The sequence below is a fragment of the Artibeus jamaicensis genome, unplaced genomic scaffold (assembly GCF_021234435.1).
Source record: "Artibeus jamaicensis isolate MK-2021 breed Jamaican fruit bat unplaced genomic scaffold, CSHL_Jam_final contig_233, whole genome shotgun sequence".
Classification (NCBI taxonomy): Eukaryota; Metazoa; Chordata; class Mammalia; order Chiroptera; family Phyllostomidae; genus Artibeus; species Artibeus jamaicensis.
The window spans coordinates 60,538,915-60,556,045 of record NW_026521486.1 but is presented as its reverse complement, the minus strand read 5'-3'; the positions used below and the strand labels follow the sequence as shown (position 1 = coordinate 60,556,045).

At 41.6% G+C, this 17,131-nt stretch overlaps 1 protein-coding gene across 1 annotated transcript in view; it reads left to right on the top strand.

Moving 5' to 3' along the window:
• Nucleotides 1-17,131, top strand: part of CUNH12orf56 (chromosome unknown C12orf56 homolog) — a 93,993-nt gene that overhangs the window by 8,510 nt on the left and 68,352 nt on the right. The window contains 2 exon segments of the mRNA XM_053661438.1: nt 4,638-4,729; nt 4,732-4,871. Coding sequence (XP_053517413.1) covers nt 4,638-4,729; nt 4,732-4,871 — 232 coding nt within the window.

Genomic DNA, 17,131 nt, shown 5'->3' with positions numbered 1-17,131 from the left:
AAAGGGAACTCTCAAGCACTGTTGGTGGGACTGTGAATTAGTATGGCCACTATGGGAAGCAGTATGGAGATTCCTCAGTTGCCACATGACCCGGCAATTCGACTGCTGGGCATTTATCTGAAAGAAAAAAACAACCAAAAACATGAATTCAAAAGATACAGGCTCCCCTATGTTCATTGTCCCATTATTTGTTAACAGCCAGGACATGGATGTAACCCAGGTGTCCATCAACAAATGAATGGATAAACATGTGGCACACACACACACACAATGAAATCTTATTCTGCCATAAAAAATAATAAAATACTGACATTTGTGACAACATAGATGCATCTAGAGAGCATTACACTAAGTGAAATAAGTCAGACAAAGAGAGACAAATATCATATGCTTTTTTCCTTTTCTTAAGGTTTTATTTATTTTGCGAGAGAGGGAAGGGAGGGAGAAAGAGAGGCAGAGAACCTGGGGCCTGTCCAGTAACCCAGGCATGTGCCCTGACCTGGAATGAACTGGTAACCTTTCAGTTCCCAGGCGGATGCTCAATCCACTGAACCACACCAGCCAGGGCTGAACAGCATATGATTTCACTTATATGTGGAACCTAAAAAGCTGAAACAAATGAATAAACAAAAGGAAAACAGACCCATACATATAGGACAATGGTGGTTGCCAGGGGGGACAGGACCAAGGAATGGGTACATTTAAAAGTTAATGAATTTTTACAAACTGACTATAATAAAAGGAAAAAAGAAATAGTTTCATTCACCCTTTGAGTATTTGTTGAATGCTAACTCCCTCATAAAGTATTTCCAGATTTCCTCAACTAGGCTTTTTTGATTATTTCTTTGATGTTGATTTTTTTTAAATCACTGTTATGTCATTAATATATTTTAATATGTTCTTGTTTTGTATTAAATTCATGTGGTTGTCTTACTCACCTATTAGTCAATTCTTGAAGACTTAAATGTATTATCCTGATTCTGTTTACGGGTAATAACTTCTGGGTAATTATTTGTGAATTGTATTAAATTGAACCCAAAATAATATAATTTTTAGCTGATGACTACTGAGTCCTGTGTCAAATCTCTTCTTATGCTTCATTTCAATGCTTGTTAAGCCTAGTGCCATTGTCACTAAAAGCTCATTCATGATGGGTTTCTTGGCAGAAAGAAGTTGAAAAATAGGTCCGATAAACTATTTTTATTGGTTCTAGTCCATTTATTGGTTTCTCTTAGAGAAAGTGGGTGTGAAACAGGAAGCCTGAGGCAGAATAAAGCATTAGAGCATTATTTAATAAAAGAAACAGCTTTTCTTTTTTAAAATCTTTTTTTAAATTTTATTATAAAGTGATACATACATTTCATTAAAATTTTAATATTCCATAAACATTTAATGCAAAATGTGAAAAGTCCTTCACATCCCCCACATCCCCCAAGAGACAGCTTTTCTTAATCCAAAGCACCTGCGTTGTCCCTTTAACTTCATTACAGTGCCAACTGATTGCTACCTGTAGATATTTAAATGGTCAGGATACGTGAATAACAAGTAGAAACACCAAGAGATTCCTAAATCAGACACTAAAAACATCCAGGTCCTAGGTACCTACTACAGACTGCATTCTAAGATAGCTACAGATATCTTTCTAAGCACACCAACTTTAGTTGCAAGTTGAGAAATGGGACATTTGGGGTCCATGGATTCATTGAATGGTAATTCTAGTTTGAAATCTTGACAGAGTTCTTAAGACCTATGACCCACTAATCACCTCTCTACCAAAAATGCAACTAAAAACAAGTAATACATTTTTGTTTGTGTGTGTGTGCATGTAAATTAGACTTTTGTCCTGCACCTTAATTTAAAGTTTAAAAAGTTAGGGTAGTGTGTAACAAAGAAGAATTTGATATTACTTTCTATTTGGGAAACCAAATGACTATATATGTACCAGGAAATCACATACTTGTTCAATTTATTTTTAGAACACTTATATGGTGTTTATACTCAGGTATACTCGGTACTCAAGTACCTTTTAAAAGTACTTTAGAAACATTGTGAATTCTCATAATAACCCTGTGGGGTTGGTACTATTACTTAATTTTATAGATGGGGATACTGAGGCACTGAGAGATTAAAGTAATTTGTTCAAGGTCATTTAGCTATTGAGTGTAAGAACAAGAATTTGAACCCAGGTCATCTGATTTTATGCTTATAACAACTGTCCCTTCAAACTAACTGAGTTGACCTAAGTCTAACTCCATTCTTCTGGTGAAAGGTCTCCTGCTTAGGCATTAGTTCCAGGTAAATAATGTTTCACTTCTTTTGATAGTTTTATCAAGAAACACCATTAGGTGCTTGATTATTGGGATAAGTACCAAATACTTCTTGAGTTTGGACAGACTTAGAAGATAAAAAGGAAGTTCCATTTCAGATGTATTAACTTTAAAAGATAAGGGACTATGGAAACTGCATGTCTACAGTGCTCCTAGAATTCATACTCATTGCCTTTGCTCCTCACATCAACTCTTTGTTGGCAGGGCAAATATTAGTTGTTTCATTTTAAAGATGGCAAAAGTTGAGGCTCAAAATTAAGTGACTGTCTGAAAACCTCAGATAGTGAGCAACAGGGTCAGCACTGTAATCCAGTTCTCCTGACTCCAAGTTCAGTGATCTTTCTCTTGTATTAAAATCCTTTCCTACAATCTGAACCGTGCTGTTATGTTGGCAACAGTGCAAAACACCAAGTGCCTAGAAACCATGATGCTGCCTTCTCGGAGTGCCACAAAGTCTAATTGAGGTTAGACTTTAGCCACCAAATCCCTATGTTAATTCCCTTCATGTGCTTCATCTTAACCTTTGTTAAACTCATTGCCCTTGTCACCAGAAGCTCACTTTTAATGGGCTTCTAGGCAGATAGCGCAGGTACACTGTCTTTTCTGCAATGTCCAGACATTCTGTTTCTCTTAGTTCTGGGTAAGAAGCCTGAGAGGCACCTGTCAGCAGCCTGGGGTGACGCCTTTTCCCATACTTGGGCCTCGAGTTCCACCTCGGACACAGCCATTTCCCTGTCTCACAAGCGGCTCTTGTGAGATGTGGCTATTTGGCAAAGGTGAAATGTCTTTTCCTTCTGTTGGTTTGAGGTAACAAACTCTGTCTAGAGTGGCTTATACAGGGAATAGTCTTTATTTTAGAGGAAATAGCCATGGCTGTTGAGTTCCCTTTTCATCCAGTTCATGAAGTTCTGAGAAGTCAGATGTATGATCAGATTCTAAGAAAACTTTAAATGCTCAGTCATTTAAGATTTTTATCAGCAGGTGGCACTGCTCTCTTTCCTCACCAAATACAGTCTCTCCAAGAAAACACTGGCTGTTTCTTTGTTGCTGTTGAGTTCCTTAGGCTTGTTTAGCCAGATACATTTTTTTCTGAGTTCCCTTTTGTAGCGACTTAGTCTACAGTATCTGTTTATGCGGTTTAATTTATTTATACCCTCTTCCACAAAGGGTTTGAAATTGCTTACAACATACAGTATATGAGGAAAAGGAGAATAGAACTTGCAATAAAGAATGTATAATTTGATTCTGGGTTGTGGGTAGCTGAAGAAAAAAAATACACACCCACATACATCGTATTTTTCCATGAATAATGCACACTTTTGCCCAATTTTTTTAGGGAAAAATAAGGGTGTGCATTATACATGCACGGCGTTAAAACACGGGTGTGCATTATACATGATGAAATACCAGGTCTTTGGGTGAATGACTTTTTTTAGGATTTGAAATTAAAATGAACGTTCTCACCTAAGATTAAGCAAGTTTCTGATGTATTCTTCTCATCTCTCTAATCTGTTTTATAATATTATTCCTATTCTATTAAATCTAAATTGTACCTTTACTACCCTGCAGCCTCAAGGCTGCATAATTAGCATTTCTGAGGTTATAAGCTTTGATTTTTCAATATGCAGGCCTCACCCATTAACTCATTCATCCTACACAGATTAAGCTCCAACTGTTTCCAAGGCCTTGTCCTGGGTATTGAGACCACAAATAAACCCATTAGGTAGCTTTGGCTGTGTCCAGTTTATAATAGGATTCTCTTCTCTCAGAGAGCTTTTAGCTGGTTGGAGAAAGAAGACCTATGTTCATACTCATTAAAATTAGAGAGCTATTGCAAGCAATGTTACAATCAAGTGCTAAATCTTTGTGATGTGTCTTAATAGGGATCTAGGATTGTTCTGCCTATATAAAAAAAATAAATCGGTAAATTTCATCTCATTCAAGTTTCTAACGGAAAACCAGAATGAAACTGCTGCTTCAGTACAGTAAGGAATGGCATGGTCCGCAGTGGCTGGGATAATTGGGGTGTGGGCGCTCTGGGCGGACGGCCCCACGCAGCCCGGATGCTTGTCCGTGGTTAACCAGGAGGACCAGCATCTCACCACCACATCATCCCCGACCCCCCCACCCCTCCACCGCACTGTGGTCGGAGGTTGGGGCAAGGATTGCTGGCGAAGGGTTCCAGGGTGCCACCCTCCCGAATCGAACTCCAAAGCTGGAGGCCCAATTCCCTGTGCTCCGGGTGCGGGGCGGGCAGCAGTGGCTTTCTGGAGGGCGCGGGTTCTGCCACTCTGCCCCACGGTCCTGCAGGCCCAGCCCGGCAGGGTCCAGCTTCCCAGCCGCTGGAACAGCCAGCCACCTGGACGCGTTCCTGCACCTGCATCTGGTGCCCGAGGTCTACGAACCCTGAATGTGGTGTCGGACTCAGAGAAGCACTCATTCGAGTACTTGGTCCTCAGCTACCAGCTCATCTGAGTGACCGAGACCCCGCCCAAGGCCAAGTGGCAGGTCGTGGCGCTGGGGGACTTCGTGCCCTTTGTTCTGGTGAGGAGCGTGGGCCGGCAGGCAGGTTCACGAGGAACTCCTTCAGGGGCCCTTCAATTCCAGCCCTCCTACACACAGGAAGGAATCGGAGGAGGAAGACCTTCCTCTTCCTCCCTGGACTCTGGAACTCTCTTTAACTTCCTGCAGTACTAGCAGCCACAGAGAGAAACTGTGGATTGTTTGCGCATTTCCTATACAGATGCCTTGCCCATTCTCACGGTGTGCACCGGTCATCCCGCCCAAATAGGGCTACAGATTTGAGAACTTAGCCCCCTATCAAGAGTACGTTTTAAAGTCATTCGCTCTTTCAGTATGCACCTAGCCCGTGCCAGGTACTGTGCCACACACTTGCGGATGCAGAAATGAAATAGGTCTCCTTCCTAGAGGCCGAAAGCCAACTCCCATGCAAATAAATGCCGTGTGAGACCTGTGGTGAGCGCTCTTGTGCCTTGTTTACTTGTTTTTTTTAATCTCCAGTGGGTACAGCAGGTTAAGTGCTCAATATGAATGAGTGAATGAATGGACGCATTAATGAGATGTGAACAGGATTCCGCCTGACAACCTCAAGCGGATCACTTGATCCAAACTGGGCTCAGGTCACGCTGGAAAAACGTCCTTAGCAGGACGGTCACCAGGGTGCAGCCTTGAAGGAGATACAATGTGGCACAGCCACGCCTTGTCCCAGTTTTTAGTGTGCTGCTACTGCATCCCCTTTGCTCCAGGAATAGATTTACCTTATAAACCAGCAACAGGTTGGAGGCAGTCTCTCTTCTCCAGTTACTGTTTTTCCTCCCTTGGCTCTGTTTGTCCGAGCTGCTCTCCAGGTGTGATCTTTTTTTCCGCTGGGGACAGGCGTCCAGCCTTGTTTATTTTCCCCTTGTCTGAGTGTCTGTGTTCCCCGGGGAGAGGTTGGTCAGACTCTCAATGGGGCTGTTTTGCCAAGAGAAGCAGAGCTTGTGTGGAATAGTCTGTAAGAAGAGAATAACATTAATGAAAAAATTTTTATTTTTTCCACTTCCTATATCTCTGGGGGATAACATCTTAGGGCAAGTTCATTCTTTTTAAAAAAAAAAGTGAAATGGGGGAAGGCAAACTGCCTTTTCCCCTACTGTCACCATTTCTATTATCTTGAACTAAAAAAAAAAAGTTGAATTTCCTTTATCAAATGTTTCTTTAAAAAAAACATTAAATGCTCAGCTTTTTTCTTGTGCCTGGCAAACATTTGTTGTTTTGACAGAGAGTAATGACGCTAGGATTTGGTTACTCTGCCCAACAGGAGACGGTCTGCGCTCCCGGCAGTGGTGCGTCTAGTGGTGCGTCTCTCTTTCCGAGCGGCTAGAACCTGAGAAGTGCGGCGGAGCTCCGCGGGCGCTCCTGAGCCAAGAATCCCACAGAAAAGCTTACCAATCGGTTTAGTAATACGTCACGCACAAAACTTGCCTTTCAGGCATGTAGATGATTGTGTAATGTCCATAAAGGTGCTACACAAATCTAAGATTTCAGCACTGCTGCTAGAGTTTAACTTTGGGTGAAGTTGTGGTAGGCAGATTAATGACCCCAAAAAGGCAGCCCTGGGACCTGCACATATGGTACGTTACATAGGGGAACCAAAGCTGCAAGTGGAGTTCAGGTTGTTTGCTAATTAACTAACTTTAAAATAGGGAGATTATATTGGATTCTCTGGGTGGACCCAGAATTTTAGAGCCTGGCCCGTTTGCTTGCAGTGTTCATGTCCTCCTCCTTGTTCAAGGTTGATCAGATCATCATATTTACAGTCCTTTTTCTCCTCTTGTTCCTCCTCCTCCTCCTTTAAAAAAATGTCATAAACATTTTAGCTCAGAACGGTCACAGGCTTGCTGAAGAGACCACTGTAGTTTGCCAAATGATCCCTGCTTCCTCCACTTCCATAATCAGATCTTACACGTTTCCTAGGCTAAACCCAAAGTCATCCTTTCTTTCTTCAAATTGCTTTTCCTTGGCGGAGCCCATAATGGCAGGTTTTGGGGTCTATTTTGTTCATTTCTGTAGCTCTGGTTCCTAGAACACTGCCTGGTGCAGATGAGACACTCAATAAATATTTGTTAAACATTCAACATGTTTAACAAATGTCTCTCTGTTTCCTGTCTCTTTCTAAATTTATTATCTGCAGTATACACTTGGGCATTTTATACTATGTTTTTATTCAGCCTTTGCTTGCCCCAATACAGACTGGGTCAAGTTTGTTAACCTCTACTCCATGCTCCACGCGCTCATCCATAAAATGGAGGTAAGAGCGCCTTACTCAGACAGGGTTGGAAGGAGTAAATTAACAGCTGTAACACTTAAAACAATGGTTGGCATACAATAAGAGCTAATTAATACTCCTTATTCATACATAGGAAGTCAATGAAGGCTCCCGTGGATCTGTAAGTTCAACATTACTATCCTCTTTCCAAGGTAGGACATTTAGCTTTAGGAAATTTAGGACATTTGGAAAGAAAATGACCTTTTGAGCATTTATTATATATTAGGTGTCTTGAAATACATTATCTCACTTATTCTTCTTGAAAATCTGTACAGTAGGTTTGACAAATTTATTGCATTCAGAAACAGAATTCCTGATCTTCCCCTCAAACGAGTTCATCCCTCAGCTTCCCCTGTTTTAGGAGATAATGTTTCCCATCATCTTTAATTCCATCCTCTCTCCCACATTCAACATATCATCAGTACGTCCTCTTTTTTAAAATGTATTGTGGTAACATTGGTTAATAACATTATATAAATTTCAGGTACAGGTTACAATTCGACATGTGTATACTCTACTGCGCACTCACAACCCAAAGTCTGGTTTCCTTCTGTTACCGTGCATTGGACTCCCTTCACCCAAATTACCCTCCTCCCCCCACCCCCTTCCTGCTGGTAACCACCATTCTGTTGTCTGTACGTGACTTTGTTTTTGTTTGTTAGTTCATTTGTTACTTTTTTGTTTTATATTCCACATGTGAATGAAATCATTTGGTTTTTGTCCTTTCTAACATTGCATTTAGCACAATATCCTCAAGATCCATCCATGTTGTTGCAAATGGCAATATTTCATCTTTTTATGGCCGAGTAGTAGTCCATAGTACGCACACCCCATTTTCTTTATCTATGCACCCACGGGTGGATGCTTAGGTTGTTTCCACGTCCTGGCTGTGGTAAATGACGCTGTCGTGAACAGGGTGGCGCATACATCTTTACAGACTAGTGCTTCCATATTTTGGGGGTAAATATCCAGAAGAGAAGTTGCTGGATCTCATGGTAGTTCCATTCTTACTTTTTAAAGGAACTTTTATACTAGTGTATCCTCTTGTCTTGTGTAAAGGAGGAAAACGTTTTCCTCAACCCTTTTAGGGTCCTGAGCTGGGTCTCTAAACTGACAAAGACAGATTAATAGGAGAAAAGCATAGAGATTTATTTAATATACATTTTACATGACATAGAAGCCTTTATAAGGAAACAAAGGCACAGTTAGACTGGTGCATTTTTATACTGGGTTTGCTGAAGAATGAAGAGTCATGGAAAAGTGTGAGAGGACAAAAAGGGGGGGATGAGCCAAGGTTGCTGAACTGGGGAAGCTTAGCCAGCCTGTGGTGTGGGCTCCTGGAAGCATGCCTTTCTCACAGACCAGATGTCTCTTTCCTCTGGGCATGGGGGGGGGGCACTTCCCGCATGCTTGGGGGAAGGTCAGAGAAACTTTCTGAACCTGCCTTTTTCTCAGATTCCTTCAGCTTAAAATATTCAGTATGCCAAGGTGCCTTATTTTGGGGTTGCATGTCCTGAACCCTGTCACTTGTGTTCCAAAATATATCCAACTATGACTTTTGTTATTATGCCTTTTCCTGGTGCCAGCTGTCCAACCCCTTGTCTAGACTATTGAAATTGCCCTCAAGTTGATTCCTCTCCAAATAGCAGCTGGGATGATCTTTAAAAACACAAATTATGAGTTAAATTATGTCACTCCGCTGTTTCACAACCTCCATGAACTTGCAAACTCACTGCCTACAAGAGCCTCCATGATTTTACCCCTGCCTCTGGGGGTAACCTGCTACCACTCTTCTATAAGCTCTTTGTGCTCTTCTTCCATGCGTTGGTGCCGTTGCTCTTGCCATCCCACCTGAAACACTCGTCCCAGATCCTCCGAGGGTTGATTTCTTCTTGTCAGCTGTGTCTCCAAGTTCAGCATCACCTCCACAGGGATGCTATCCGTGGCCACCCCATCTGAAGTACCATTCCCCTATCACGCTTATTGTATCTTTTTGTCTCAACGCACTGATCGGTATCAGCATTATAAGATTAACCTTTGCAATGACGTATTATCTCCACGAGAGCAGGACCTTGATTGTCTTGCTCATTCCTGTGTCATCAGGCACTATTTTTTGACACAAAGTGTGTAGATGGCCAATAATCATTTGTTAATTGGAAGAATTAATAAGTGAATGAATGAATGCTCAGGTCCATCACACAGGTTACCTCTCAGAAAGGGAGATCTTATTTCATTATTCCCAATTGCTGAGGGACTCCAGAGACAGCCCATCACACTGGCCAGAGTCATACACCCAGTTAGTGGCAGAGTTTGAATAATGTCTCACTGGTCTCCTAATGTTCAGGTTCAGATCTGTCATGCTTCTCTTTGTGTTTGTGTGATGTGATCCCTGTGCTGTTTATCCATGATACACATTTTGAGAGGTAATAAGAGTTATGTAGACTTCCACCAAGATGGAAGCATAGGTGGAAACATTGTGCCTTCTCACACAACCAAGTTTAAAGACAACGAAGTTTTAGTAACAAAAATGCAGCCAAAACACAGAAAATTGAACTATACAGAAGTCCAACAACAACGAACCATTCAGCCAGACTGGTAAGAGTGCTGGAGCCAGGAGCGGAGCGGGGTCGGGCAAGAAAGATCCCCTGGACTGACCCAGGCACGGGCAGTGGTTGGCAGATCCCAGGCGTGGGGTAGCAACGGGCAATCCCAGTGAGGGCGCAAGGTGGCAGGCTGACCACAGCCACACATTCGAGTGCAGATAAACCAGGTGAAGGAGCAAGCAGTGAGATGGACTGCGCAGGCCCCAGTGGTGGGAAGCAGCAGAGGGGACCACTATTGTCCCTCTCTAACCCCGCCCCCACATACAGCATCACAACCCAGCGACCTGGGTGGCCCCGCCCTGGTGAACACCTAAGGCTCTGCTCCTCATACGTAACAGGCACAAACAGATAAAAACATGGCTCAAGAACAACTCAGAGCCCCAGAGCCGACAAATCTAAGTGACCAAGAAATAGCCAACCTATCAGATGCACAGTTCAAAACACTGGTAATCAGGATGCTCACAGAACTGGTCAATTTTAGTCACAAATTAGAGGAACAAATGAAGTCTAAACTAATTGAAATGAAGAAAAATGCACAGGAAACCAATAGTGATGGGAAGGAAACAGACTCAAATCAAGGGAGTGGACAAGAAAGAAAAAAAAAATGACCAAACAGAAAAGGATGAAGAAACAAGAATTCAAAAAAATGAGGAGAGGCTTAGGAACCTCCAGGACATCTTTAATGCTCCAACATCCAAATTACAGGGGTACCAGAAGAGGAAGAGAAAGAGCAAGTGGAAAACTTATTTGAACAAATAATAAAGGAACTTCTGAACTTCCTCAATCTGGCAAAGGAAATAGACTTCCAGGAAATCCAGGAAGCTCAGAGAGTCCCAAAGAAGTTGGACCCAAGAAGAAACACACCAAGGCACATCATAATTACATAGAAGATTAAAGATAAAGGAGAGAATCTTAGAAGCAGCAAGAGATAAGGGGACAGTCACCTACAAATGAGTCCCCATCAGACTGTCAGCTGATTTCTCAAAAGAGACCTTACAGGCAAGAAGGGGCTGGAAAGAAGTATTCCAAGTCATAAAATCCAAAGACCTACATTCAAGATTGCTCTATCCAGCAAAGCTTTCATTTAGAATGGAAGGGCAGAGAAAGTGCTTCTCAGATAAGGTCAAGTTCAAGGAGTCCATCATCACGAAGCCCTTATTATATGAAATGTTAAAGGGACTTATCTAAAAAAAAAAAAAGAAGATAAAAAAGATGAACAGTAAAAGGACAGCAAAGTCACAGTTATTAAGAACCACACCTAAAACAAAAGTAAACTAAGAAGACAGCTAGATCAGGAGCAGAACCAGAGAAATGAAGATCACATGGAGGGTTAGCAACAGGGGAGTGGGAGGCGGAGAAGGGGGGAGAGGGTAAAGAGAATAAGTAGCATAGATGGTAGGTAGAAAATAGATAGGAGAGAAGGCAAGAATATTAGGGGAAATATAGAATCTAAAGAACTTGAGACACGTGGACATAAACTAAAGGGGGGAATGGTGGGGGAGGGGTGTACAGGGTGGAGGGGAATGAAGGGGGGAAATGGGATAACTGTAATGGCACAATCAATAAAATATATTTAAAAAAAGAATTATGTAAAATGAGACCATGTTGTGGATCATTTTACAACATTTCAAAGCTCTCACTGTAGGAGGCAGTGATAAACTCTTATCAGTCATTTTGGCTTCTTACTAGTTTGTTTGCATAGAATAGTTTGGATATTGTATTCAAGTCTTGAGAAACCCCCTGAGGGCAGGCATTTGGCTGGTTTGATTCACCTCTATATTCCCTGGTGCCTGGGACAGCCCCAGGCTCTCAGTGCTTTCACATCACACAGACTATCTTATTCCAGCTGCCTGTCCACCATGGATGAGCAAGGGACTGTATTTATCCATCGTAGTCACAAGATAAGTGATATTTACTCACACATTTTAGTATCAGAAGCTGTATGTACCTCAGTACATGCTTGCTTAATCACCACGGCAGGGCAAATTAACTCAGCAAATTATCTACTGGGTTTTAAGCTTCGACCCACAAGTAACACATGTCACTTCTCACGTTTCATTAGCCAGAGTCAGGCACATGCCTAACTTAAAAGGGGGCATTCTGGGTGCATGCCACATGTCTGGAAGACAGAATAGGAATATCTGTGAACAGCTTTACTGTCTACTTCAAATTCCTGACATTCTATCAAGTACTCCCTACAAGCCACCCAGCTGCTATTCTCAGTGCTTAATTTGGAACTTCTTTACCCTTATAATAACCCCAGATGATACTGTTAGCTGTTTTACAGACAAGGAACCTAAAGTACAGAGAATTTAAGCAGTTTGCCCAAGGTCGTTAAAAAATGGCAGAATCAGAATCTGAGCCCAAGTCGTCTGGCTCCAGAGTCAGTGCTCTTGACCCCCAGGCTACCGCTGCCTTGGCACATGGTTTCCATTGACTAATTCTTCAGAAGACTCTGAGCTCTCTGAAAACAGAAACTCCATCTTGTATTTTTTATGTTTCAAGTTTGCACTCTGCAGTAGGAACTTAAAAATAACTATGATGAATTGAACCGAGTAAATTAGAACCTAGATAATCCACTGCTGAAAGCTAGGGCTTTTTTATTCTTTGACAGTAAAGCTGATAAGGGAAATCTGAATCAAAACTCTGAAACCAAGACTAAAGGATAAGGTAAAAATGCAGTTGTTAACAAAATATTGAGAAAAAAGAAATAAGGGGTATCCCCTTGTCTTTTGAAAGTAGTATTTTAATATAAAGTAAGAATGTCAGTTCCAGTTGACGATATAAATATGGATAAAAATGATATAACACATGGATGATAACATATTACTCTTAGAGGTTTAGTCAAAGAAGTTAAGGACATTTTCAGATAAAGCCTTAGTCATTTGAGGCAATAACAAAAAGAGCATTCTCCTCTCTCCCAAAATGTGCCAGAGACAACGCTGGACTGAGTGCACCAAGGGTCTGGCTCAGTAGCGTGTCACTGAGGGTCTTAACTGTCAAAGATCATTAATTATAACAGATATCCTTTGGGTACACACCATGTTTCAGCCTTGTGCCAAACACTCTAAGTGGATTATGTCATTTAATCTTATTAATGCTATAAGGACGGTGATATTATCTCTTTTTGTACAGATGAAGGACCTTGGCAGAGAAAAGATAAATACTTGTACGAGGTCCTGTATTCAGAAAACACCTGAGGTGGAATGTAAACTTAGGAATTTTTTACCTAGGAGCCAGCATTCCAAGCTGACTATGCACACACAGGAACAACTGGCTTCCTGCAGATTTGTGGTACTTTCAAAGTTTTTAGGCTTTGCAACAGGGACACCACAGTTACCTCAACATGCAGATAGCATGGTTCCTGAGCACTGGCTGTCAGGAGTGGGGTGAAGTGATAAATGCCTTCTTTATTCTCAAACACCACATCTCTGTATTCAAGGTTTTTGTCCTTCAAAACTGAGTCTGGTGTCATTGTTATTGCTGATGAGGTTCAAGGATGAGTCTGGCCGAAAATACCCCGGTGGGAGCAGCATCCTTTTCACGATGCCAAGCCTTGAAAGCTTTCTTCCTGTTAGTTTTTCTTGGCCCTGAGGCAATGAAGTTTCAAGCCTAACACTGAACTAGTCTAGGGAGTCTCCAATATTATGAGACAGTGTCCAATTCGCCAAAGTGCTAATTCCACTTGGAGTATATGGGTGGGTCATTCATGAGGGCTATATTAATAGATAACAAAAAATAGCTCATCTACTCAGACTTCCTTAGGGATTGGCATGCTCAAGGAGACAATAAGGGAAAAAAAACACCTGGTTGAGACTGCAATGAGTTTGTTAATTACGACAGTGGAAGGACTTGCAAAATGCTAAATGTAAAAATAGCTTTTATTTTGGTTTAAACATATGTACAGCGTGACACAGGTAATTGCTAATGTGATTTAATTAGAGGGAAAAATCACTCAAGATACCTCCTTATATTCATTGGCTGCTTCATCAGTTGATCCAAACCTTCGGGTTTGCCATTGGTCTTTGTTCAGATTCTCTCTGGCATACTCTTGGAAAGGGTAATTCATCAAATTGCAATTTAGGTGAATTAATTTATTATTTGCTTTTCTCTCTTTGTTGGAGACTGTTAGAATTAGAGCTTGATTTGCAGAGAGGAAGTTCCACCTTGAAAGGACCATGGAAGTAGAAAAATACAACACAATTTAGCTCTTTTTGGGCCTTACTTCCACTATCTCCAAACTTTACCCCAAGTACATGAGGTGTGCATTCAGTTCTTCTCTCTTCACTTTTCCCCTGGTTCATGGTTTTGTTTTTTTTTTCCTCTCTTCTATACTGGGCAGTTGTATTGAACAGATGTTAGATTTTACATGGAGCATTCTACCAGTGTTTTGATTTATCAGGTACTATAAATATATAAATGAATAAAAAATGGTACCTGTTTTTAAGTACTTCATAATTTAGAGAGGAAGGCAAGCAAATAAGAAGAAAAATAGTTATAAGCAGATAAGTATAATGAAATATGAAAACAGATATAATAAACAGGATATGATGAAAAACCAGAAGATCTAACATATTCTGTTGGGGGAAATGAATGAGAAAAGGTTCACCAAGAAAGTAATTTTTGATCTTGGCCTTGAAGGAAGAAGAATAGGTTCTAGACAGAAAAAGGGGCAAGTGGATTCCAAAAGGAGGGAATAGCATATGCTTAACTAACTTTCTAGAAGATGTCTAAACCCACATCAGTGGAACCAAGTAGAGCCCTGTGTGAGTGGAGGCCACACAGCTTCTTCTGTCTTTAGCTATCTTTCACAATTTGTTCAAAGTAGGATCCTATCTGGAATCACACATTGCATTTGATTGTCATCCCTCTCTTTTGTTAACTTTTTTTATGGAAAAATTTCAAGCATAACAAATTAGAATAACAAGTATAATGACTTGCCTAATGCCCATCACCACCTTTGGTAATTATAAGCATCTAGCTGGTCATGTTTTACCTATGTTCCACCCAAGTTTCCCCTGAAAGATTATTTTAAAGCAATTCTCGTATTCCCATGAAGAGGATGTTGTTATGCTTTATGTTGTCCCAAAGGTTTCTTAAGCTCTCCTCATTTTTTAAAAATTCCTTTTTCTTTTTGCTGCTGTGCTTGGATGTTTTTTTCTACCTTGTCTTCCAAGTCACTGATTCAATCCTCTGCTTCACCTAACCTACTGTTTATTCCTTCCAGTGTATTATTTATCTCAGATATTGCATTTTTTAAAATTTCTGACTGGTCCTTTTTCGTGGTTTCTATGTCTTTTTCCATGCTGCTGAGTATCCTCATAATCATTACTCAAAACTCCATATTTGACAAATGGCTTGTCTCCATTTACGTTAGTTCTTCTAATGGGGAATTCTTTAATTGGGGGCCTTTTTCTTTGTCTTCCCATTTGGGCTGCTTCTATGTATTAGGTAGATCTGGAAAGACTGTGGTGCAGACCTATGCTGCCTGTGACTGGCCCTGGGCAACCTGTTTGGAGCTATCAGTGGTCCACAGTGTGTGGCTCCTTCTGCTGGTCTGGGTGTGTGCAGAAAGAACCACGCTGCACACCAACACCGGCTTTTATAGGCCTTGGGACAGGGGGAGGGTCATCTAGAATCTCAGAGCTTCCAGACATCCACCTTTGCTGTTAGGCTTAATCAGTAATTTAGCCTCTAGCTGTACTCAGAAGCCTGGTTTAAGCTCTACAAGGTGGGGCAAGAGGGATTCCTTCAGGTGGAACTATTGCTTCCCCCCAACCCCCTCCCCCACCTTGGCTGATACCACTTGGAGGGGAGTGTTCTTCCTGAGAAATATGGCTTCTGCAGGATGGGGAATGACTCAGCACAGGGATCCTGGCAGCTGTTCCTTCAGTTCTCTCCCCAGAGTCACCAACCCCAGACTCTCCTCAGGCATCTCTAGTCCACTCTGCCCTTTCTCTGCTGGAGCCCAAGGTAAGTGGCTGCAAATGAAATTTTGTGCATTGGCCCCTTAAGAGACTCTCTGTGTCTCCAGCTGTCTCTCCCCGGTGGACAGAAACCCTGCTGCTTTTCACAGCCAGATGTTATTTGAGCTCCTTTCCCAGTTTTGGTGTTGTAGGCTGGGGAGCCCAGCTTGAGGTTTAGACCCCACACTTCTCAGGGAGAACCCTTCTGCTCCCTGAATTAGCCCTTTAGAACTTCAGCTGCTGCCCATGGAAGCCCAACCAGCCCTCTTGCGCCTCTTCCACACTCTACCAGTCTTGCTGTGAGGAAGTGGTTTCTTCTGAAAGGCCTTTGTCATCAGGCTTCTCTCCAGCTATTGCCCAATTGGTTATTCAGGATAATTTTAATTTAGTTGTAACTCCAGCTTGGTCCTGAGAGGAAGGTAGTGTAGCCTCTCCTTATTCTTCCACCACCTGGGGTCTCCCCTTTAAAGCAATTCTCAAACATATTATTTCATCCATAGACAGTTCAGTATGTATTTCTAAGAAATAAGACAGTTTATATATATATTTTATTGATTATGCTATTACAGTTGTCCTATTTTCCCCCCTTCATTCCCCTCTACCCTGCACACACTCTCCCACCCACATTCCCCCTGTTCAGTTCATGTCCATGTGTCATAAGTTCTTTAGCTTCTACATTTCCCATATTATTCTTGCCCTGCCCCCTGTCTATTTTCTACCTACCATCTATGCTACTTATTTTCTGTACTTTCTTCCAGCTTTTCCTCTTCCCACTCCCTTGTTGCTAACCCTTCATGTGATCTCCATTTCTGTGGTTCTGCTCCTGTTCTAGTTGTCTACCTAGCATTTTTTTTGTGTTAGGTTTTGGTTGTTAATATCTGTGAGTTTGCTGTCTTTTTACTGTTCATATTTTTATCTTTTTTTTTAGATAAGTCCCTTTAACATTTCATATAATAAGGGCTTGGTGATGATGAACTCCTTGAACTTGACCTTATCTGAGAAGCACTTTATCTGTCCTTCCATTCTAAATGAAAGCTTTGCTGGATAGAGCAATCTTGGATGTAGGTCTTTGGATTTTATGACTTGGAATACTTCTTTCCAGCCCCTTCTTGCCTGTAAGGTCACTTTTGAGAAATTAGCTGACAGTCTGATGAGAACACCTCTGTAGGTGACTGTCCCCTTATCTCTTGCTGCTTCTAGGATTCTCTCCTTTATTTTAATCTTGGCTAATGTAATGATGATGTGCCTTGGTGTGTTCCTTCTTGGGTCCAACTTCTTTGGGACTCTCTGAGCTTCCTGGACTTCCTGGAAGTCTATTTCCTTTGCTAGATTGGGGAAGTCCTCCTTTATTATTTATTCAAATAAGTTTTCCACTTGTTGCTCTTCCTCTTCCCCTTCTGGTACACC